This window comes from Cryptomeria japonica, chromosome 2 (genome assembly GCF_030272615.1).
Source record: "Cryptomeria japonica chromosome 2, Sugi_1.0, whole genome shotgun sequence".
NCBI classification, from domain to species: domain Eukaryota; kingdom Viridiplantae; phylum Streptophyta; class Pinopsida; order Cupressales; family Cupressaceae; genus Cryptomeria; species Cryptomeria japonica.
Window position 1 is genome coordinate 502,155,605 of NC_081406.1, and position 18,647 is coordinate 502,174,251.

The window sequence follows — 18,647 nt, forward strand, 5'->3', positions numbered from 1 at the left end:
TTAAAGGAAATTCTCATGAAGCAACTATTCAAATAATATTACTGGTATTAATACTACTTAATAAACTATTAGATCATTGGATAAATGCTTAAATGCTAATAATAATAACACACTATCATTATTGCAAGGTTGAAGGGCATTCGAATGGCAAGGTGCAGTGGGTTAAAATTTCACTGTAGTTGGAGTGATGCTAGTTTTTACCACACCATTGATGAATAAAGAGGGGATAGTGAAGGCACTTGAAATCTCCAACCCTCCAAATACCTTAAAATAACCCTCTTATTATCAACATATAAAGCTAGGACCTAACAAAACAAGGCCATATTGGAATGCTAAGTTTGGCGATCTCTTCAGTGTTGTAGGAGAGTATGGGCAAAATCCACATTGTAGAGATTGAATCACAATTTGATCCTAGAATGACCACCTCATTAGGGACACCCTTACTCAAAATGTAGTTGAAGGCCACAATGTGTAAAATGTAAGCTCGATTTGGTTTCAAAATCTATAGCAATGGAGGCTTGAGTGCATAAAGCTCTAGCACTTGCAAGGTCTTCTGTCTAAACTGTTGTTATGAAATTCAAGATCATCTCGCTCAGGATGCAAAAAGCATAGTGATGGCATAGATAGAAACAACCTTGTTGTAGTGGAGTTCCTATAGGAGATGTAGTGCTAAAGTGAGAATCCGGCTTGCTACAAGAATCCGGCTTGCTACAACCTACAAAGCACAATGAAAAGTAAAAACCAAAACAGAGATAGACAAGGATGTATTGCTGGAAAAGGGCTGATGAACATTAAAGAAGTCCCGCATAATTTCCGATCATCAATAAAACCGGTGATGAGATGATATGTGGGAACATGCCCACTTTTAAATATGTAATGGAGATCTAAAGGTTTGTTCTACTATAATTAAGTGGGTTAGGTCCTCCCCTAACAAGTTAAAAATCTCTTATTAACTGGGGGAATTACTAAGCTTTGCTGCAAATAGGAGTTACTCTATACCTTCGTTAGCAAGGAAGTCTGCAATACAGTTATCTTCCCTAAAACAATGTTGAAAGGAAATGCTGTTGAAGTGACTGCTGAATGATATTATTGGTATAATATTATTTTATAAACCTTTAAATCATTGTATAAATGTTTAAATGTTAATAATAATAATAAAACATTATATTAGTTGGTCGGTTATGCCTGGCCTAGTTAGTTACTCTTTCAAATTAACTTTTCTTTGTATAAATTGCATTCTGCCTTCAATAATACTACTGCTTATGGCTTCCTGAATTTATTTTGGTATTACAGTATATTTATGTTGAAGGAGAGAGCATAGGGAACAAAGGCTCTTTTATTTTTTTGCAAGCCATCTTGCGAGCAGCAAATATTTATACTAGCTATCACCCAGTTCTGCTGCATCCTCACAAATCCTATTCCAGCAGTGAGAAGATTTTGCCATAAAGTAAAATAAAGAAGTTTTCTGTCCCAACCTCACATCCTAACATCAATTACGATTAAAGAGGCTTGGGACAACCGTAAAACTGTTTATAAATCAAACAATCAGATTTCGATCATGCACTTACAAAGTCAGTTACATTGTTTGAAAATGCAAAATGGTGAAAAGTTGTAGATTTATTTAGAAGAGTTGTAGAATTGAGAACATCACTGCAAACATTAAGGGAGACTAACCTAGATGACTTTGTTGGACCCATTGTCTTGAGAGCACTGCCCTCTTCCTACCTTCAGTGCATTTGCCACATGTCTTAGTGTGGCTATCAAAAAGCCGTTGTTTGAGGAGTTAGTGAATTTACTTAACAAGAAGAGTCAACTCATTATGAGACCTCATATTCTGTAGACAATCAGGTCCTCACATCTTAGGAGAAATTAGAAAAGCTTAAACATCAGAGTTTTCCATCTGGTTTACCATTTATCAAATCCCAAACAAGACAATTCATTTGCATAGAAAAGAAGTCTCATTTGTTAGAAGAAGGAACACAATTTTCAGGAATTTTGGTACGATTCCTCTGCTTATGGTGATAGAAGCTAGTGAAAGCCATAACACAATTCTTAGGGCAACAAGAAGAAGAATCTCTGTTGGCAGAAAAAGCATGACAAACATGGAATGTTGCTATAACAAGTGATTCTGATAGAGAACATTTTCTATATGCTGCAGAGACCAAGGCCTCCACTTTTGAAAGTCCTATTTGGTATGATTTTGGTGCATCTAAACATATTACAGGTGAACAAGAGTGGTTGTATTGCCTCAACCCATCAACTTTATATGGGCAAGCTTCCTTTGGTGATGATACAACCTATGGAATTCAGGGTAGTGGGGACACTTCTCTACCACTAGACCCACAAGTGTTGACTTACGAAGGTTTTGTATGTTCTGAGCTTATTTATAAGTTGACCTACCTCCACTTGCATCTAAACTTGAAACTGTATTCCCAATGACTTCAACTCTGTCCTTTAACAACACTTTTGGGCAAAGGTAGGGTGGCAGTGATATTTTTCTACCACTCAAGACTCACAAGTGTTATCTTATGAAGGTTCTGTATGTTTCAGGCTTATTTATAAATTGACCTACCTCCACTTGCATTTAAACTTGAAAGTATATTCTTTATGATTTCAGCTCTTTCCTTTAACAACACTTTTGGGCAAAGTTGGAATGTGGAAAATGGACAACTGATTTCATGAAAAGAAGATTTTCAGCATGCTTTTGGAGCAAGATTTAGGAACTCAATTGCTTTAGGTGATCATGCTACCTTTTGTATGAAAAGAGTTGGCAACATACCCATTTTAATGGCTTTAGGTGACGTGTTTGATTTGGAAGATGTTCCTTATGTCCTTTGATTGATTAATAATCGTTAATGTTTCAGCCATTATAGATGACAAATGTAAGGTCAAATTTGAAGAAACAATTATGAAGGCTTTGAGTATCAAAGACATCTTTTAGGTGTATTTTGTGACATCTATGGGCTGTTGGATATATATTCTTGGGCAGAAGGTAGTGGTCAATTTAGGTGTAAAATTTATATGGTCCTCAAGTTCTAGAAGCCTCTTACAATGACTGAAGACATTGAGGAAATCAGATTATGATCTGATTGATTCCAGCCAAGGAGTGCTTACAATAGTACATATTAGAATGTTGGCAAGACAAAATCATCTTTCAAGGTAAGTCACCCACCCAAGAAATTTCTTGGTTATCTTGCTTTGATATGTCTGTTATTGTTGCAGAACCTTCAAATTTTGGCGAGGCAGTTACAGTACAAGTTTGGCGTGAAGCCATGGAGGAGAATAACTCTTTCATCAAGAATGATGTTTGGGAGATTATACCAATACCGCAGGAGAAATCAATGATTGAAAACAAATGATTGATGCACCTAGTCAATTACCAGCCCTTACAAATGGTATGTAATAAATGCTTTGAACCAGATCATGGTAGAGCTGATCAAATCAGTTTGGAGAGATGCAAAACATGTGTTGTGATGGTTGAAGGGCACTCTTCATCTTGCCATTAGGTACATAGGTGATGGTGAGACTCATCTTCATGGTTTTGTTGACTCAGATTAGCAGGCGATGTAGGTTGCTTCTTTGTTGTACATTTTTTATCCTGAGGTTTATCTGGAGAGAGGCAACAATAGCCCTCAGTTAAGCCAAAGCAGATTATATTACAGTTGCTTCTATCTGTTGTGAGACAATCTGGGTTGACAAGTTGGTGGGTGAATTGACAGGTTTGGTGCTATTTTCCTCAGTGCTTTGACTGATAATTAGAGTGGCATCAAGCACTCTAAAATTGAGTTTTTCATGATTGGTCAAAGCATATAGAGTTTTGATATCATTTATTCAGAGACAAAGCATGGTGGTTTGTGCTGGTTCTTGAGTATGTGTCTTTAGAGTTGCACATGGTTATTGTGCTTTTTAGCTTCTCTTAAAGGGGAGTTTTGAGTTGCTAAGAGAGAAACCAGGAGTGATGGAGAATCTGTTCCTCACAAAGAGAGAGTGTGCACTAATTTTCTCTAATTAAGTTCTCTAAACTTTAGGACTTTCTATTTTAGTGGCTATCTATATTTGAAAATATTTCCAATTTCGGAGAGGAACACAATCATTTAGTTTGTTAATTTTTGTGAGATGTCTAAAATTTGGTAGTCCTATTTTGAGGAGGTACTTTCTATTTCTGGAACTGATTTGTTATGAGTGGCACCTGCATGATAAGTCCAAGTCAGAGTCAAAAAGTTTTCATTGGATCAGTGAGTAGTTTGGGTGTAAATTTTTGCCTGTGATTTGAACTTGAGTATTTTGAAATCCAAAGTGAGGTGACCTTGTTAGAATATAGAACTGCTAGATATTGAGTGATGTGTGATATATCCGTCAAAATCTAATGTTGTTGGAAGTTCACATTACAGATCTGATATTCAATAAGAAATGGAGTGATTGTAAGTTATCATATGGAGTTAGGAATTGTTTAAGCAGGTCACTTTTTGTATTATAGAGTCTGTTGTTTTTTAGTGTCAGTTCTGCTTGGTGCTTAAAGTGAGCGTGTTCCCTATTTTAGGAATTTCAAATCTTAGTGAACAGAGATACTACTAGATTAATTTAGTTATTTCAACATATTCATTTGTCCTTTTGCATAGTTAGGATCAAGGATTTTGGATTGAGCTTTTGGCATTTGCTTTAGAAAGGTAGAATTATCCTAATGTCCTCAAATTTCCAAAAATAAGTGGGACTTTATAAGAGTACATCCAGACTTCCAGTTACAGCTGAGAAGTTCTAGGGTAAAAGGATCCTATAGGGCATGAAAGTAGCTAAATAATATTGTAAAGAGAATAAAATCCCCATCTTTCATGTATGTTGTTTATTTGTAAGCTTTGGGTGGTTTATATATCAGAAGTCTTTGAAATGACAGTTGCTTTCAGTGGATGTCATATGATAGCTAGAATGGAAGCTATATAATTATGTGAAGCAAACTCTAGCATGTTCATGAGAATGCATACAAGTTTAAAACTAATAAAAGCATGAAACCAACATAGTTGCTTGACCTTCTTTTGTCACACACGGATGTTCATATAGTTCTATTCTTTACTACATTTTGTTTGTCTGTAAGTATTACTCTGCTATGTTGTGGCTGTGACACCAGCATTTTTTCCTTTTCCAGGAAGGGGATAGGAAGTGTTAGTGCTTCTGGAGGTACTGGATTTGCTGGAGGTGGTGGGGGGAGGATTGCCATTGATTGTTATAGCAAGCAGGAGAGTGTGAAAATCATGGTGCACGGTCTGCGTTTTGTTCCTTTTAAAGCATGAGTTAGCTTTAATCTGGGCATAAATACTAGCATTTATTATAGACGCACTTATTTTTCCTTTATTTTCTTAATCATTCATTTGAAATACAAAATTGTTTACTTCTGTTTGTTGAACAACTTGAACTTCATTATTAAGCTTCTAAAATTGTTTGGTAACTCCATTATTATTTACCACCCAAATGATGTAATTATGTTGCTTTTTGATGCAATCAAGACTGGAGGGGTTTTATCAAACTACCCAATCTTGCAGCCTTAACATGTCATCCAATCAATAATATGGAAACAAAATCTAAAACACTTCTTTATTGAAACTCTCATTTGTATATTCATATAACAAAATAGCTCAAGAGCAATTACAAATATGGAGGATTGCAACAAGAGACAGAATTCAGAAATTTTACAATGTTTCTAGGCACTTCATGCCTACAAGTCTTCAAATCTTCATGCCTTCACACCTTCTTGGCTTCACTCCTCTTTTAAAATCTGATTTTCCCCTTCATCTTACAGCTCTCATGGCTGCCTTGAATACCTACAACACACCTGCAAATTCTTCTTTCTTTTCTTTTATCTATCTTCTCTTGGCAAGCTAATTTCTTACACTTCTTTATGGAATTCTCTGGAGCAACCTGCAAATTCCCTTTTGCAACCTTACTGCTCTTGATTACTGCCTCTTAACACCATTAAAGGCTGCATTTTATAGAGGTTAAAACCTTTGTGAGGCACCAAAGAGAGGCACCCAATTTTTCTCTTTCATTTCACATAACTTGACCTCTGAAATTCCTTCAAGAAGAATGAAATAAAAACATAGTTTTGCTTCCAAAATGTGTTGTCAAGGTTTCTGCACCATATCCCATGAATTGTTGCTGTAGATATCTTTAAATAAAATAAAAACATAAACCAAGTCGTGCACCTTTGGAATTTGAAGAGTCATTTATCATTTTTCCAAAATTCTCTAGCTTTTTCTTCCATTTTAGGCATCTGAATTGAGAGAATAACACAAGAATGGAATGCAAAAAATCACTTGTCTTAAACAAATTTATTTTGGCATCAAAATTGAGAAACTAATTAATTTAAAATTCTAGAATATTCCAATGGATCCCTTAAACCCTTTAAATTTTGAATTTGTGCAACATAATGTTAAATTTGGATCACAATTAAAAATCACAGAGGTACAGAACAATATTTCTGATATTATTGTTCTAATTCAGAATTCTGAATATATAGATTGTGCTGAAGATATTGATTATGATACTCGATATATTTCTTCAAAGTGTTTAAACTGATTGATTAAGTTTTCAGATTGAATATATGTACAGCATGAATATCACATGGATAATATGTCAGTGCACAACATGTATTAGACGAACCACACAACAAGAGTATCAATCACGGCATATCATCCATTGACCATCATATGGATATGAACAGAATATATCTCCTCACGGATAATGCGAATGTGCACTGCAATCTCTTCACAGACAATACACGTATATGTATACAAAATCCTCAATGGGTATTACATGCAAATATGCAGTATGATTTTTGATGAACATTCTCCAAGACTCCCGACCAAGGGAACTAAATACCCGAACAAGATGGATGAAGGGACATGACCCTAGACAGGAAATATGACTCATGGAAAGGGTGCGATTAGAACTGACACCATTCTTTAATTATCCGTTAACTAACCATAAGGAATCACTTGTATAAATATTAACAAACAATAGAAAATCGCAGATATAATATAGCAATAAGAGAAATGAATGAAGTAATACTAAAAGGTAAGATAGCAGTCAAGATAACGTCTACTGCTACAACATCAACACTCCCTCTTAGCTAGGGAGGTATCTTTCCAAATGTCCATGTCATGGAGTCTCTCAACATGACACTCACAATGGCTACACCCATTTGTGGAAGAAAGTTTATCATGGACTCACTCAACGTGATATTGTCATGGAGTCACTCAACATGCCATCCACCATGGCTACTCTCATGTGTGGAAAAGAATGTGTACACGTGCCCATCACGGATTCACTCAACGTGTTGTCGTCATGTAGTCACTCAACATGACGTCCACCATGGCTACTCCCATAGGGTGGAAAGTACCACATCTCCGTCTCAGAGATGGACAAGGGCTTTCACCTCAAATTTCTCTTTCATAGAGAAAGATGCATTATAGCAAATTACAAAAGATCACTGATGCTGAGACTCCCTCTTAGCAAGGGCTTCATTCTCCACAACTCCAAGCTTGTCTCGAAAGTGCACAAACTTCACTTTGGAGAGAGTTTTGGTGAGAATGTCAGCCGTCTGATCATCAGTGCAAATATATCTCAACTGAATAGCTTTCCTCAATGCCATATCTCTGATTTAATGGTATTTGATCTCAACATTATTTGTTCTATCATGGAACACTTGATTGATAGATAAATTCACACAGCTTTGATTGTCACAATGAATAACAGTCGGCTCCAATGATTGTCCAAACAATCCTGCAAGGAGCTTTCGAAGCCACACTGCTTCTCGAGCTGCTACACATGCTGCAATATATTCTGCCTCTGCTGTACTTAGTGCCACTGAAGATTGCTTCCTACTGCACCACGAAATCATTGCAGACCCCAAGCTAAAGCAACATCCTGAGGTGATCTTTCTGTCAACTATACTTTCGGCCCAATCAGAATCAGAATAGCCTTGTAGCTTTAGATCTACACTGGAAGAATATCTTAAACCATATCCAACTGTGCCTTGCAAGTATCTCAAGATATGTTTAGTTGCTACTAGATATGAATTTGCCTTGGTTCACACATGAACTGACTGAGGGCACACACTGCATAGAAAATGTTTGGTCTAGTATTGACTAGATACATCAATGATCCAATCAATTACTGGTACATAGTAGGATTTACTAGATCTGAACTAGGTGTAGACTCACTTAACTTCAAATTTGTTTCCATCGGTGTAGTCATTGATTTGCAATCCATCATCCCAAATCTCTTCAAGATATCTATGGTGTATTTTTCTTGACTTGGAATAATCTCATTAGGTCTCTGCCATACCTCCAATCCTAGAAAGTAATGCATAAGACCTAAATCCTTCATCTCAAATTCAGAAGCTAACTCCTTGCATTTAACAATGAGATGATCTTCACCAGTAAGAAACAAGTCATCAACATAAAGAACCAATATTAGAGTCTCACCATCAATTACCTTGAAGTAGAGATTTGAATCTGCATCATTCTCAGAGAATCCCAATCTCATCAAGTATCGATCAATCCTCTCATACCAAGCACGAGGTGCCTGTTTAAGGCCATACAATGCCTTTTTCAATCTGCATACATGAGATTCCTTTCCTTGAATCACAAACCCATCTGGTTGTTCAATGCACACTTCTTCTTCAATTACACCATTAAGGAATGCTGTCTTTACATCCATTTGGTGTAGCTTCCATCGTTTAGCTGATGCAATAGCAATAATAGTCTTGATGGGTGTATAGCGAGCAATAGGAGCAAAGGTCTCCTTATAATCTATTCCCTCTTTCTGAGAAAATCCTCTAGCCACAAATCTTGCTTTGTATTTTTCAATGCTCCCATCAGTGGCATGCTTGATCTTGAAGAGCCACTTGGAAGATGAAATTGATTTCGCTTCTGGTCTAGGTACAACATCCCAAACATCATTCTTGAGAATGGACTGATACTCCTCTGTCATAGCATCTTTCCACACTTGCTGAGTTGATGCTTCCTCAACACTGGAAGGTTCAGATTCAATGATGTGACTCATCAATGCTACATAGCCAGGAAACTTCTATGGTCTCTTGCTTTCTCTGAATGTACCTCTAGGAGCTGCATACTTTTCTGCATCTTGCATAGTTTGCCTAGTCCATAGAGGTCTCTTTCGACCTATAACAATATCTCTTGGACCATCAGTAGGTTCCAAAGGCTCAACTGGATCAATAGCCTCTTGAGGTTCAGTAGACTCCCTTTGAATCTCGGGAGTATGATCAACGTCCATGTCCTGAGGAGTCTCCTAGTCTTCATTATCTATCTCCATGTATGAACCTTTAGATCTTTTGAATGCAACATCTTCTTCAAAAGAGACATCCCTGCGAATCTTTATCTGTTTCTGTCCTGGATGTAAATCCTGTAGGCTTTTGAAGATTCACTCTAACCCACAAATATTCCTTTCTTGCTAGATGGCTCTAACTTAGATTTGATATCGTTAGGCACATGAATATGAGCAGGACAACCAAAGATTCTCAAATGACTAACCTTAGGTTTCACACCTGTAAATGCTTCTTCAAGAGTCATACTTTTCAATATTTGATGAGGGCTTTGATTCTGAACATACACTGCAATTCTGGATGCTTCTGCCCAAAGAAAGGTTTGTAAATCTTGATCATGGATCATAGCTTTGGCTGCCTCAACTATGGATCTATTCTCCCTTTCTGCAACTGCATTTTACTGGGGATTGTAAGGAATAGAAAACTCCCTCTTAATCTCTGCCTCAATACAGAAAATTACGGAAGCTTCCATAGGTGTATTGTCCTCCGTTATCAGATCTTAGAACCTTGATCCTTTTCCTAGACAAGTTTTCTACTTGAGCCTTAGATTCTTTGAATTTCTCAAGCACTTCTTCAGATTCCTTAGACTTCAAAAAATAAATCCAAGTCTTTCTAGAGTAGTCATCAATGAAAGTTACATAATACCAAAAACCACTTAAGGATGCCACAGACATTGGACCAGACAAATCAGAATGAACAAGATCTAGAATACATTTTGATCTACTTTCACTACTATGAAAAGGACCCTTAGTATTCTTACCCATTGCACATCCTCTACAAGTACCATCATGTTCTTGATTGAGTTTTGGAAGGCCGGTAACCATCTTCTCCATGGATGGAAGAGCTCTGAAGTGAAGGCGAGCAAGTCTCCTAATCCCTAGCTCACTCGAACTGGTGGAATCATGCATCAATGCTTGAATTGGGTTAGTAGAAAGTCTATATAGACTCTCTTGGCAAACACTAATCACCTTAGCTGTTTTAATGCTAGAGTTCTTTGGTCAAGCAAGAACTTTTTCTTCTGAGAATGCAACTTGATATCCTTTGTCCTCCAAAGCTGAAATTGATACAAGGTTCCTCTTGATACCTGGTACGAACGTGACATCACTCAAATGATGAGGGATGCCGGAATCTAGATGTAGAGAGGTGGTTCTAGCACCTTTCATTGAATAGCACGGTTTCTCTTTCTACTAAGTTAGAAAGATGCTCTCGATATCCTGTAATGTGACGTGAAGCACCACTATCAATCAACCAAGTGTTATTGTCGGTTGGGACATTTCTTGAAAGAGCTGAAATGAATAGAAATCCACTTATCACTTGATTCCTTTAGAGTAGAAACATCATCCAGATCCGTAGTAGAGATATGATGCTTTGGTCTAGTTGGACAATGTTTAGCATAGTGACCATAATTGTCACATTTGAAGCACTGAATATGGGAGAGATCCTTCTTCTTCTTTGATTCAGGAGCAGCATCTGATTTCCTGTCTCTATTCTTCTTGAACTTTCCTTTTCTCCCTTCTCTTCTTTTGCTCTTTGAATTTTGAGTAGCAAGAACATAATTGTCTTCATTGTGAGAGATACGACTAATACCTCTTGCTGCCAACCTGGATTCTTCTTGGATGTAATCTGTTGTAAGACGATCAAACTTTGGTAGCCTATATCTTCCACTGATACTTTGGATAAAAGGCTCCCAAGATTGAGGAAGACCGTTAATTGCCAACATGACTAAGTCCCTATCGTCAGTTATGTCTCCAATGGCATATAGTCAATCCTTAATTCATTAATCTTCATGAAGAAGGAGATGACTGAATCGCCTTTAGCCATCTTGATGTGATGAAGCTGTTGCCTTAAAGGAAGGGCTCTGCTGGTGTTATTGATCTCATATAATCCCTCCAAAGTTTTGAACATGTCTCTAGCTGTCTTCAAGTTGGAGATAATAGGCACTAGGTGATCCTTACGGAATCAATCAATATCTTCTTGGCCTTTGTGCCATTCTTCCTCCATTGTGTTTTCTCAGTCTCAGCGGAAGGATCGGGCATTTCTTTCTCTACGAACTCGAGAATATTGTTTTCTTCTAATGCAATTAGAACTCTAAACTTCCAAGAGGTGAAGTTAGAAGCACCATCAAGTCTATCTTCTACCTTGAGTCCGTTCACCATTTTTGTTGTAAAGATAGATGCCCTAAGAGAACAATATTTTTCTGTTTAAATAATTCTGACCACGATCTTTGCTCAGACCCGCTCTGATACCATGTTAAATTTGGATCAGAATTAAAAATCACAGAGGTACAGAACAATATTTCTGATATTATTGATCTAATTCAGAATTCTGATTATATAGATTGTGCTGAAGATATCGATTATGATAATCGATATATTTCTTCAAAGTGTTTATACTGATTGATTAAGTTTTCAGACTGAATGTATGTACAGCATGAATATCACATGGATAATATGTGAGTGCACAGCATGTATTACAGGAACCACACAACAGGAGTATCAATCACGGCATATCATTCATTGACCATCGTATGGATATGAACAGAATATATCTCCTCACGGATAACGCGAATGTGCACCACAATCTCTTCACAGACAATACACGTATATGTACACAGAATCCTTGACGGGTATTACACGCAAATAAGCAGTATGATTTTCGATTAACATTCTCCAAGACTCCCGACCAGGGAACTAAATACCCGAACAAGATGGATGAAGGGACATGACCCTAGATGGGAAATATGACTCATGCAAAGGGTGGGATTAGAACTGACACCATTCTTTAATTATCCGTTAACTAACCATAAGGAATCACTTGTATAAATCTTAACAAACAATAGAAAATCGCAGATATGATATAGTGATAAGCGAAATGAATGAATTAATATTAAAAGGTAAGATAGCAGTCAAGATAAGTCCTGCTGCTACAACATCAACACATAATACTCTTAAAACGACATTAATAACCCTGTTTGTCTTTGATTTTTGAAATGGAAGCCAAGTCTTAATAAAACAAATATTTAATCTTTCAACAATCCAAAATATGCTCTTGAAGATCCAGCCTCCAAGCTACACCAAAAATGAAAAAAAAATGAACACAAACTCATCTATAGCCAAGCTTTCTAAGGATAACAAATGGAAACAAGAGTTATACATGTTGATCATGTGTTAAGGAAGCATTGACAAGTCAAAATTATGACAAGAGTGAATCAGACCAAGAGATGAGTTTTGACATCTATCTCTCAAATTCTGTATAATTCACTTAGGTTTTGGCTGTGATCTGGAGAGCTTCAATCTAAGTAAGTTGTTTTGTTAGTGTCATTTATATTGAGTGTCAAAAATATTCTCATTTAATATCTTCAATCTTATGCATTTATAGGGCACTTCGCAAATAACTAACTATTACTTCAATCCTTTTTTCATTTTATTTAATCAAAAACTATTGCTTCAGCCCTTTTTTAATATTTCCTGTTATCAGTTTTCCTTAATTTTTCTCCGAGGTCATTCTTCACATTAACATATACACAATCTCATTGCAAGATGAAATTTCTCAATTGTCTTGTATTGTCTTGCATTTGGTGTCTATTATCTGGATCTTCATTTGTCTGAACACATTTTTCATGACAGTATTTAGAACTCTGTATGATTCATAAACAAGTTAGTAGCATTGGTAAACTTCTAAGCCCTTGTTGCAATAAGATTCTTTACCACAACGAGTCACAACAAACAATTGATAAAATTCTATGCATTGTGGGTCATTATCATATATTTTTGACATGTCAAACCTCTGCTCCATTATACAGAGATGTTATAGAAAATGTAACTAGAAGAATAGCTGTGTTGACATGATGCAACGCTAAACCACAATGACCATTAATCTGACCCCAAATAACTAAATAAAATTTCTGATGTTTGATGACTTTAAGTTTAAACTGCTTTTTAGTTGCAGCAATATGCAATAAACATAGATGATGAATGCTTATAAAAATATAAGCCTTTGCTTCAGTATCAAACATATTTTAAGCTTGCATGCAAACTGGAGTATATGGTGCAGGCAATACCAAGACCCCTGACAAATTTATTATAAATAAAACAGCTTCATAATTCTTCAAATTTGGCTCCTAAAATCATGCATATAAGCTAAAATAATGAAAGGCCTAGGGAAGTATTTACCCATGTAGCTGCTTGAGGTAGTTGACGTCAAAATTAATGTCAAGATTGCAAAAATAAGAATCAACTCACATAAACTACATAGTATAACAGGATGAAGGAACTGCTAAAGCTACCTTAGGAGGAAAGAGTTAGCTGTCTGTTGGTAAACAAATTTGTCACTTGGAAGTTTCCTTTGACTTGTCTAATGGAAAGTGACAAAATGTGCCAACAGTTGGAGAGATTGCTACGAGATCACAATCTTCTATAGTGTTTGAGAGGGGCAGCTCCCTTGTATAATTATGTTTTTCGATTTTAAAGGTACTTTTACCAGAAAGTACTTAAGGAAAAGAAAGAGACTAACTTAACAAAGAAATTTAAAGAAACTTCTAATCAGCATATCTGAATCAAGTTACCATGAAACCGATATGTTTTTAATGAATGATTAAGAATGTTACTAATCTTTTCCACAAATAATTCTGCAAAGGTCATCATCAATGAGACATATGGCAAATGAACAATAATACATGGAGAACCAATTGAATCCACATCCAAAATCGCTTTCTAATACTTTGCTGAACAAACCATTCAAAGTTCCTTGTACAAAGTTTTTGTGAAAAGTCAGAACCCTTTTTACAATGACAGAAGCTCAATTTATAAGCTTTGAAAAGCATAACTACTTTCATAACTACCTAGTAACTACCTTGTTAACTACTTTTTTACAAAATTCTAGGAAAATAAAACAAACTTTATTCCGGTTAGGATTCACTAAACTTTTCTGGAACCAAAGCCTCTTTTCTAACTTTATTACAAAAAGGTGACAGAAGTCAAATTACATAAAATTCAACTTAAAACATAAGAAAGTAGTTGGTTGCTTTGACTATTGAGCTATTTCTTTTAATTTACTATTATCCATTCTAGCTTTCCCTAAAGAAGTTCCTTGCACCACAACTTGATCTTGATGAAGGGGAGACCTTGTCTTATATGCCTTGAATAGCTTGACAGCCAGGGCAACAAATTTGTTCTTGGGAATGACGACATTGGTCATCCTTAGCCACTCAGATGCCACTCAACTTCTTCATCGTCCCAATACTGAAGGTTTGTTTGCCAAACAATTCCCCATCAATCATGCCTTCAAAATTCTCTTTAATAGTTTGAACTTCGTCTTTCACTGATGCATTTGGATTAACTAAAAGGAAATCCTTTTGAATTTTGACCTTTACTTGTTCACAAGCCCCTGTTTGCCCTCTCGGGTAAACGGTTAAATGCAGAAAGTAAATGCACAGAACATAATGGAAATACATTAAATAACCAGTCTCTATGTTAATTCAGCAGTCCATGTACATCAAGTGCTTATAACATTACCTTTGACACGACTATCATGATCCTACTTCGAAGAAAAGGTACACAATATATACTACCCGAAGGGGTGCGACACAACCGTCGCGACTCCAACTACCTACCCGTCGGCTAACTAACTGACCGCCGTAACTCATTATTACCGACGACAACATAAACATAATATAACAACATAACATAATGATTATTCCCGGCAACATCATCCCCCCCAAGAAAAGAAGTTCTCCGACGACTTAATACAAAATAGAGATGAACGGCAGGAACTACTGACGCTGGTCGGGCCCGGATCTTATACACTTGCTGCATCCTTGCCTGAAAACCCTTTTCTGCTACCATCCGATGCTCAAGTGCGGATTTCACCAATATTGCTTCCTTTGCCATCACAGTCCTCCTGTGCCTAACCCAAACTTGGCTGCAAAACACATTTTTCAGTCTCAGCTTCCACCAACTGCTACTCAATTGATACTGTCTCCCTAGCCAATTTGTCCTCGATAGCCACCCGTGCTGCTCTCCCGGCATCCAACTCCTGGGTACGCTGAACTAAGTCTCACGCGACTATTGCCTCCAACCTGGTGGTCAGCTCCTCCCGAGCCCTCTGTGCATCCACCAAGGCAACCTCACGTCCAGCCGAGACATACTCCGAGTTCCTCAAAGCATACCAGTCATGCCTGGAGGTGGCCACAATCCGCTGGCACAAATGCTAGGAGACATCTCAAATCCTCCATCACACTCCCCAAAGGCTAAAAATTGAACTGAATAACTCCCTAGTGTCATACAACTGTGCGGACCTGCCTTCCCTCAAACTCTGTTTGTTCCCAACCTCCAAATCCGTCTCCCTCTACGGCTTATGGCTTCCCTGCCAATGTGTAGCTCAAAATAAACTGGGGGTCTGGGGGCAACGCCCCCAGCGGGGTCGAGGGGCAGCGCCCCTCGCTGGGTCTGGGGCAGCGCCCCCGCGGGGTCGAGGGGCAGCGCCCCTCGCGGGGTCCTGGGGCAGTGCCCCAGGTGCGCAGTACAGGGTGGGGTCGAGGGGCAGCGCCCCGGCTGCCAACACCAATTTACAACCCTCAGAACCATACGAAAGTCCATGGTGCACAGCATTTCAGTGATATTTTAAGATGCCAAAAACCCTTCTTTTCCACTCTGAATTTCCAGTGTCCTGGCTTCAAACTCCAGCGAATCATTTTAAATCTGGTCGTCGTCGTTTTTTTTTCTTTTTCTTTTTTGGCACTGTAATGTCCCCGATGGCACCCCGGCCATACAACCTCCCTGTATGGTCAACAACAGCACTGGCACCTCCGATCGTGCGGCCACCTTCCCGTGCGGTCGACACCCTTCTTACCATACGGACACACCTCCACTGGCACCTTCGATCGTGCGACCACCTTCCCGTGCGGTCAACACCCTTCTTATCGTACGGACACACCTCCAGCATACCGACAACACGCTCAACTGTGCACACCGTACGGTCCTCCTTCCGCACGCCCAACGTAGTTCAACCGTACAGTGACCACTGACGACGAGGCGATTGCGTGTGTGTTTGTGCGGTTGCATGGCTGTGGGCTGCTCGGCGCGTGAGTTGTGCGGGCGGGTGAGTTGTGCGGGCGGGTGAGTTGTGCGGCTTTGTAGTTGCGGGTGCCACCGCCGGTGTCCACCATACGGTGTTACCACCGCACGGTGGTCGCCGTCGGTGGTGGCACACCGCACGGTGGTCACCGTTGGTGTCACCACCGCACGGTGGTTGCCGTCGGTGTCACCACCGCACGGTGGTCCCACCGTAGGTCCGTCCCTTTTTTCTTTTTTTCTTTTTTGACCGTACGGTTGCTGTCATACGACTGTACGGTTTTTTTTCAAATTTTTTCATTTTTTTAAAATAATTTTTTGACCGTACGGCCGCTGTCGTACGACCGTACAATTTTTCATTTTAACTAAATTTTTGACCGTACGGTCGCCTGTCATACGACTGTACGTTTTTTTTAAAAAATTTTCTCATCTCCTAATTTAGTTGTCTTAGAGAGTCGTCTGCTCAGGTCCCCTATCTCTGGGATTGCCCTTCATCCTTCTCGGTTTTCCTCGCCCGAGAGTCGCTTACTGTGGTCCTGTGCCTCTTGAGTCGCCTGCCTGGCCTCTCAAGTCCCCTTCCATCCTCTCGGGTGTCCGTCCGGGCTCTCGGGTGTCCGTCCGGCCTCTCAAGTTCCCTACGTGCGTCGCGTGGTAGGGTTTCAATTTGGGCCCTTTGGTGGCCAATCTATTTTCAATAGCCATCCAAAGACCTGGAACCACAATTTCTATAGGGACCACGGTCTCCTTCCCGTACATAAGAAGAAGAAGGATAATAAAGATTTTGAAGGCTACGGCCTTCCACACAGGGTTCCAATCGTTGCCGACACTCTTTGGATTATTTGCGTCGCCAGGGTTTGGGGCGTCTCCCTTCCAATATTCTTTGTATTCCGGCAGGTACACCTTTGTTGGTTGCTCTGGTTCCTCTACTTCGAGCCTGTAGCTTTGGAACATTTTGTAATCCTCCATTTGCCAGTGGTAGAGCCCGTTAAGTGAGCATACCTCATCTTCAGAACATCCCTCCAATTCGAGCACCCCTTCACTGTTCGGCTCCATCGCGTTCTTGCCCTTGCTTTCATTGGGACCCCCTTCCCCTTTATTAGAGTCCTCTGAGTCCGAGTCGGAAGAGGCGAGCTCTTCGCCGACATCTTGGGTGTGTAGGTCAATGGTATATTTCCGTCCTCCCTTCTCCATGGAAAGTGTATTTTTCTTCCAGTTGTGGTTTACCCTCGCGTTGATCAACCACACTCTCCCCAGGATGGCGTCATAGCCTTTCTTCTTCGAGGGAATAACCACGAAATCTAACAAGAATGGTTGCGTACCAATTGTCACTTGCTGGGCCATCAACAGGCCGAGTGGCTTAATGTCGTGTTGGTCCGCTCCCACCAGGTTGAATGTGGGTGGCCACAGGGTGGGCTTCCCCAGCCGCTTCCATGTTTCTTCTGGTAGTACATTCAACCCAGATGCCCTGTCCACAATGGTGTCCTTTAGAATGGTCCCACGGATACCCATTTCTACCACAGCTGGGTGTCTACCATTGCTCAAGGCTAGTAACATCGAGTCAGTCGAAGGGCTGACGGAAACCTCCACCTGTGGTGTACTCTTCGAAGCGGTGGCGGGAACCCGTACCTGTGGTGCACTCGACGATGCGGTGGCGGGAACCCGTACCTGTGGTGCACTCGACGATGCGGTGGCGGGAACCCCTACGTGTGGTGCACTCGACACTGCGGTGCTTTGCACATTGGTGAGGATGGCAGTCCTCAATTGTGGCATAGAGTCTAGAAGGTCTTTTACCTTTATCGGCACCTCCATCTGCAATATTTGCCCAATGATGTTATTTTCCGCTTCCGTATGGAATGATGTACTCGCCACCTCATTGTCCCGTTGTTCGGTCGTCATCTCATGTTCAATATTGGCCTTTGCCTCCCGTAATCTCTCCTTCTCCATACGGGGGTCGGGATAAGTGGCTTTTTTCGTCTGGGCGTGGGTGATCGCCAGTACTTCTTTCTCACGAGTCTTCTCAGCCTTCTCAATGTTGAGGAGATTAACCCTTGCCTGCGGGCAATTTGCGTCCTCATGGTCTCCTGGCCCACACCAACAGCAGAGGTACTGAGGGGTGGCTTCCTTCGTGCAATCACGGGCGAAGTGCCCCCACTGATTACAGGCCCTACATTGGATAATTGGCCGGCCCTTGGCGTCATACTGGATACGGCTTCCGTTATTGTTATTGTTGCTATTCCTTC

At 39.6% G+C, this 18,647-nt stretch overlaps 1 protein-coding gene across 6 annotated transcripts in view; it reads left to right on the plus strand.

Annotated features, from left to right (window-relative positions):
- LOC131078912 (uncharacterized) overlaps positions 1-18,647 on the plus strand; it is a 273,049-nt gene that overhangs the window by 23,428 nt on the left and 230,974 nt on the right. For all 6 annotated transcript variants that reach the window (XM_058016747.2, XM_058016743.2, XM_058016749.2 and 3 more), the window contains exon 3: positions 5,141-5,256. In XM_058016747.2, coding sequence (XP_057872730.1) covers positions 5,141-5,256 — 116 coding nt within the window. The remainder of the gene's footprint in view (positions 1-5,140; positions 5,257-18,647) is intronic.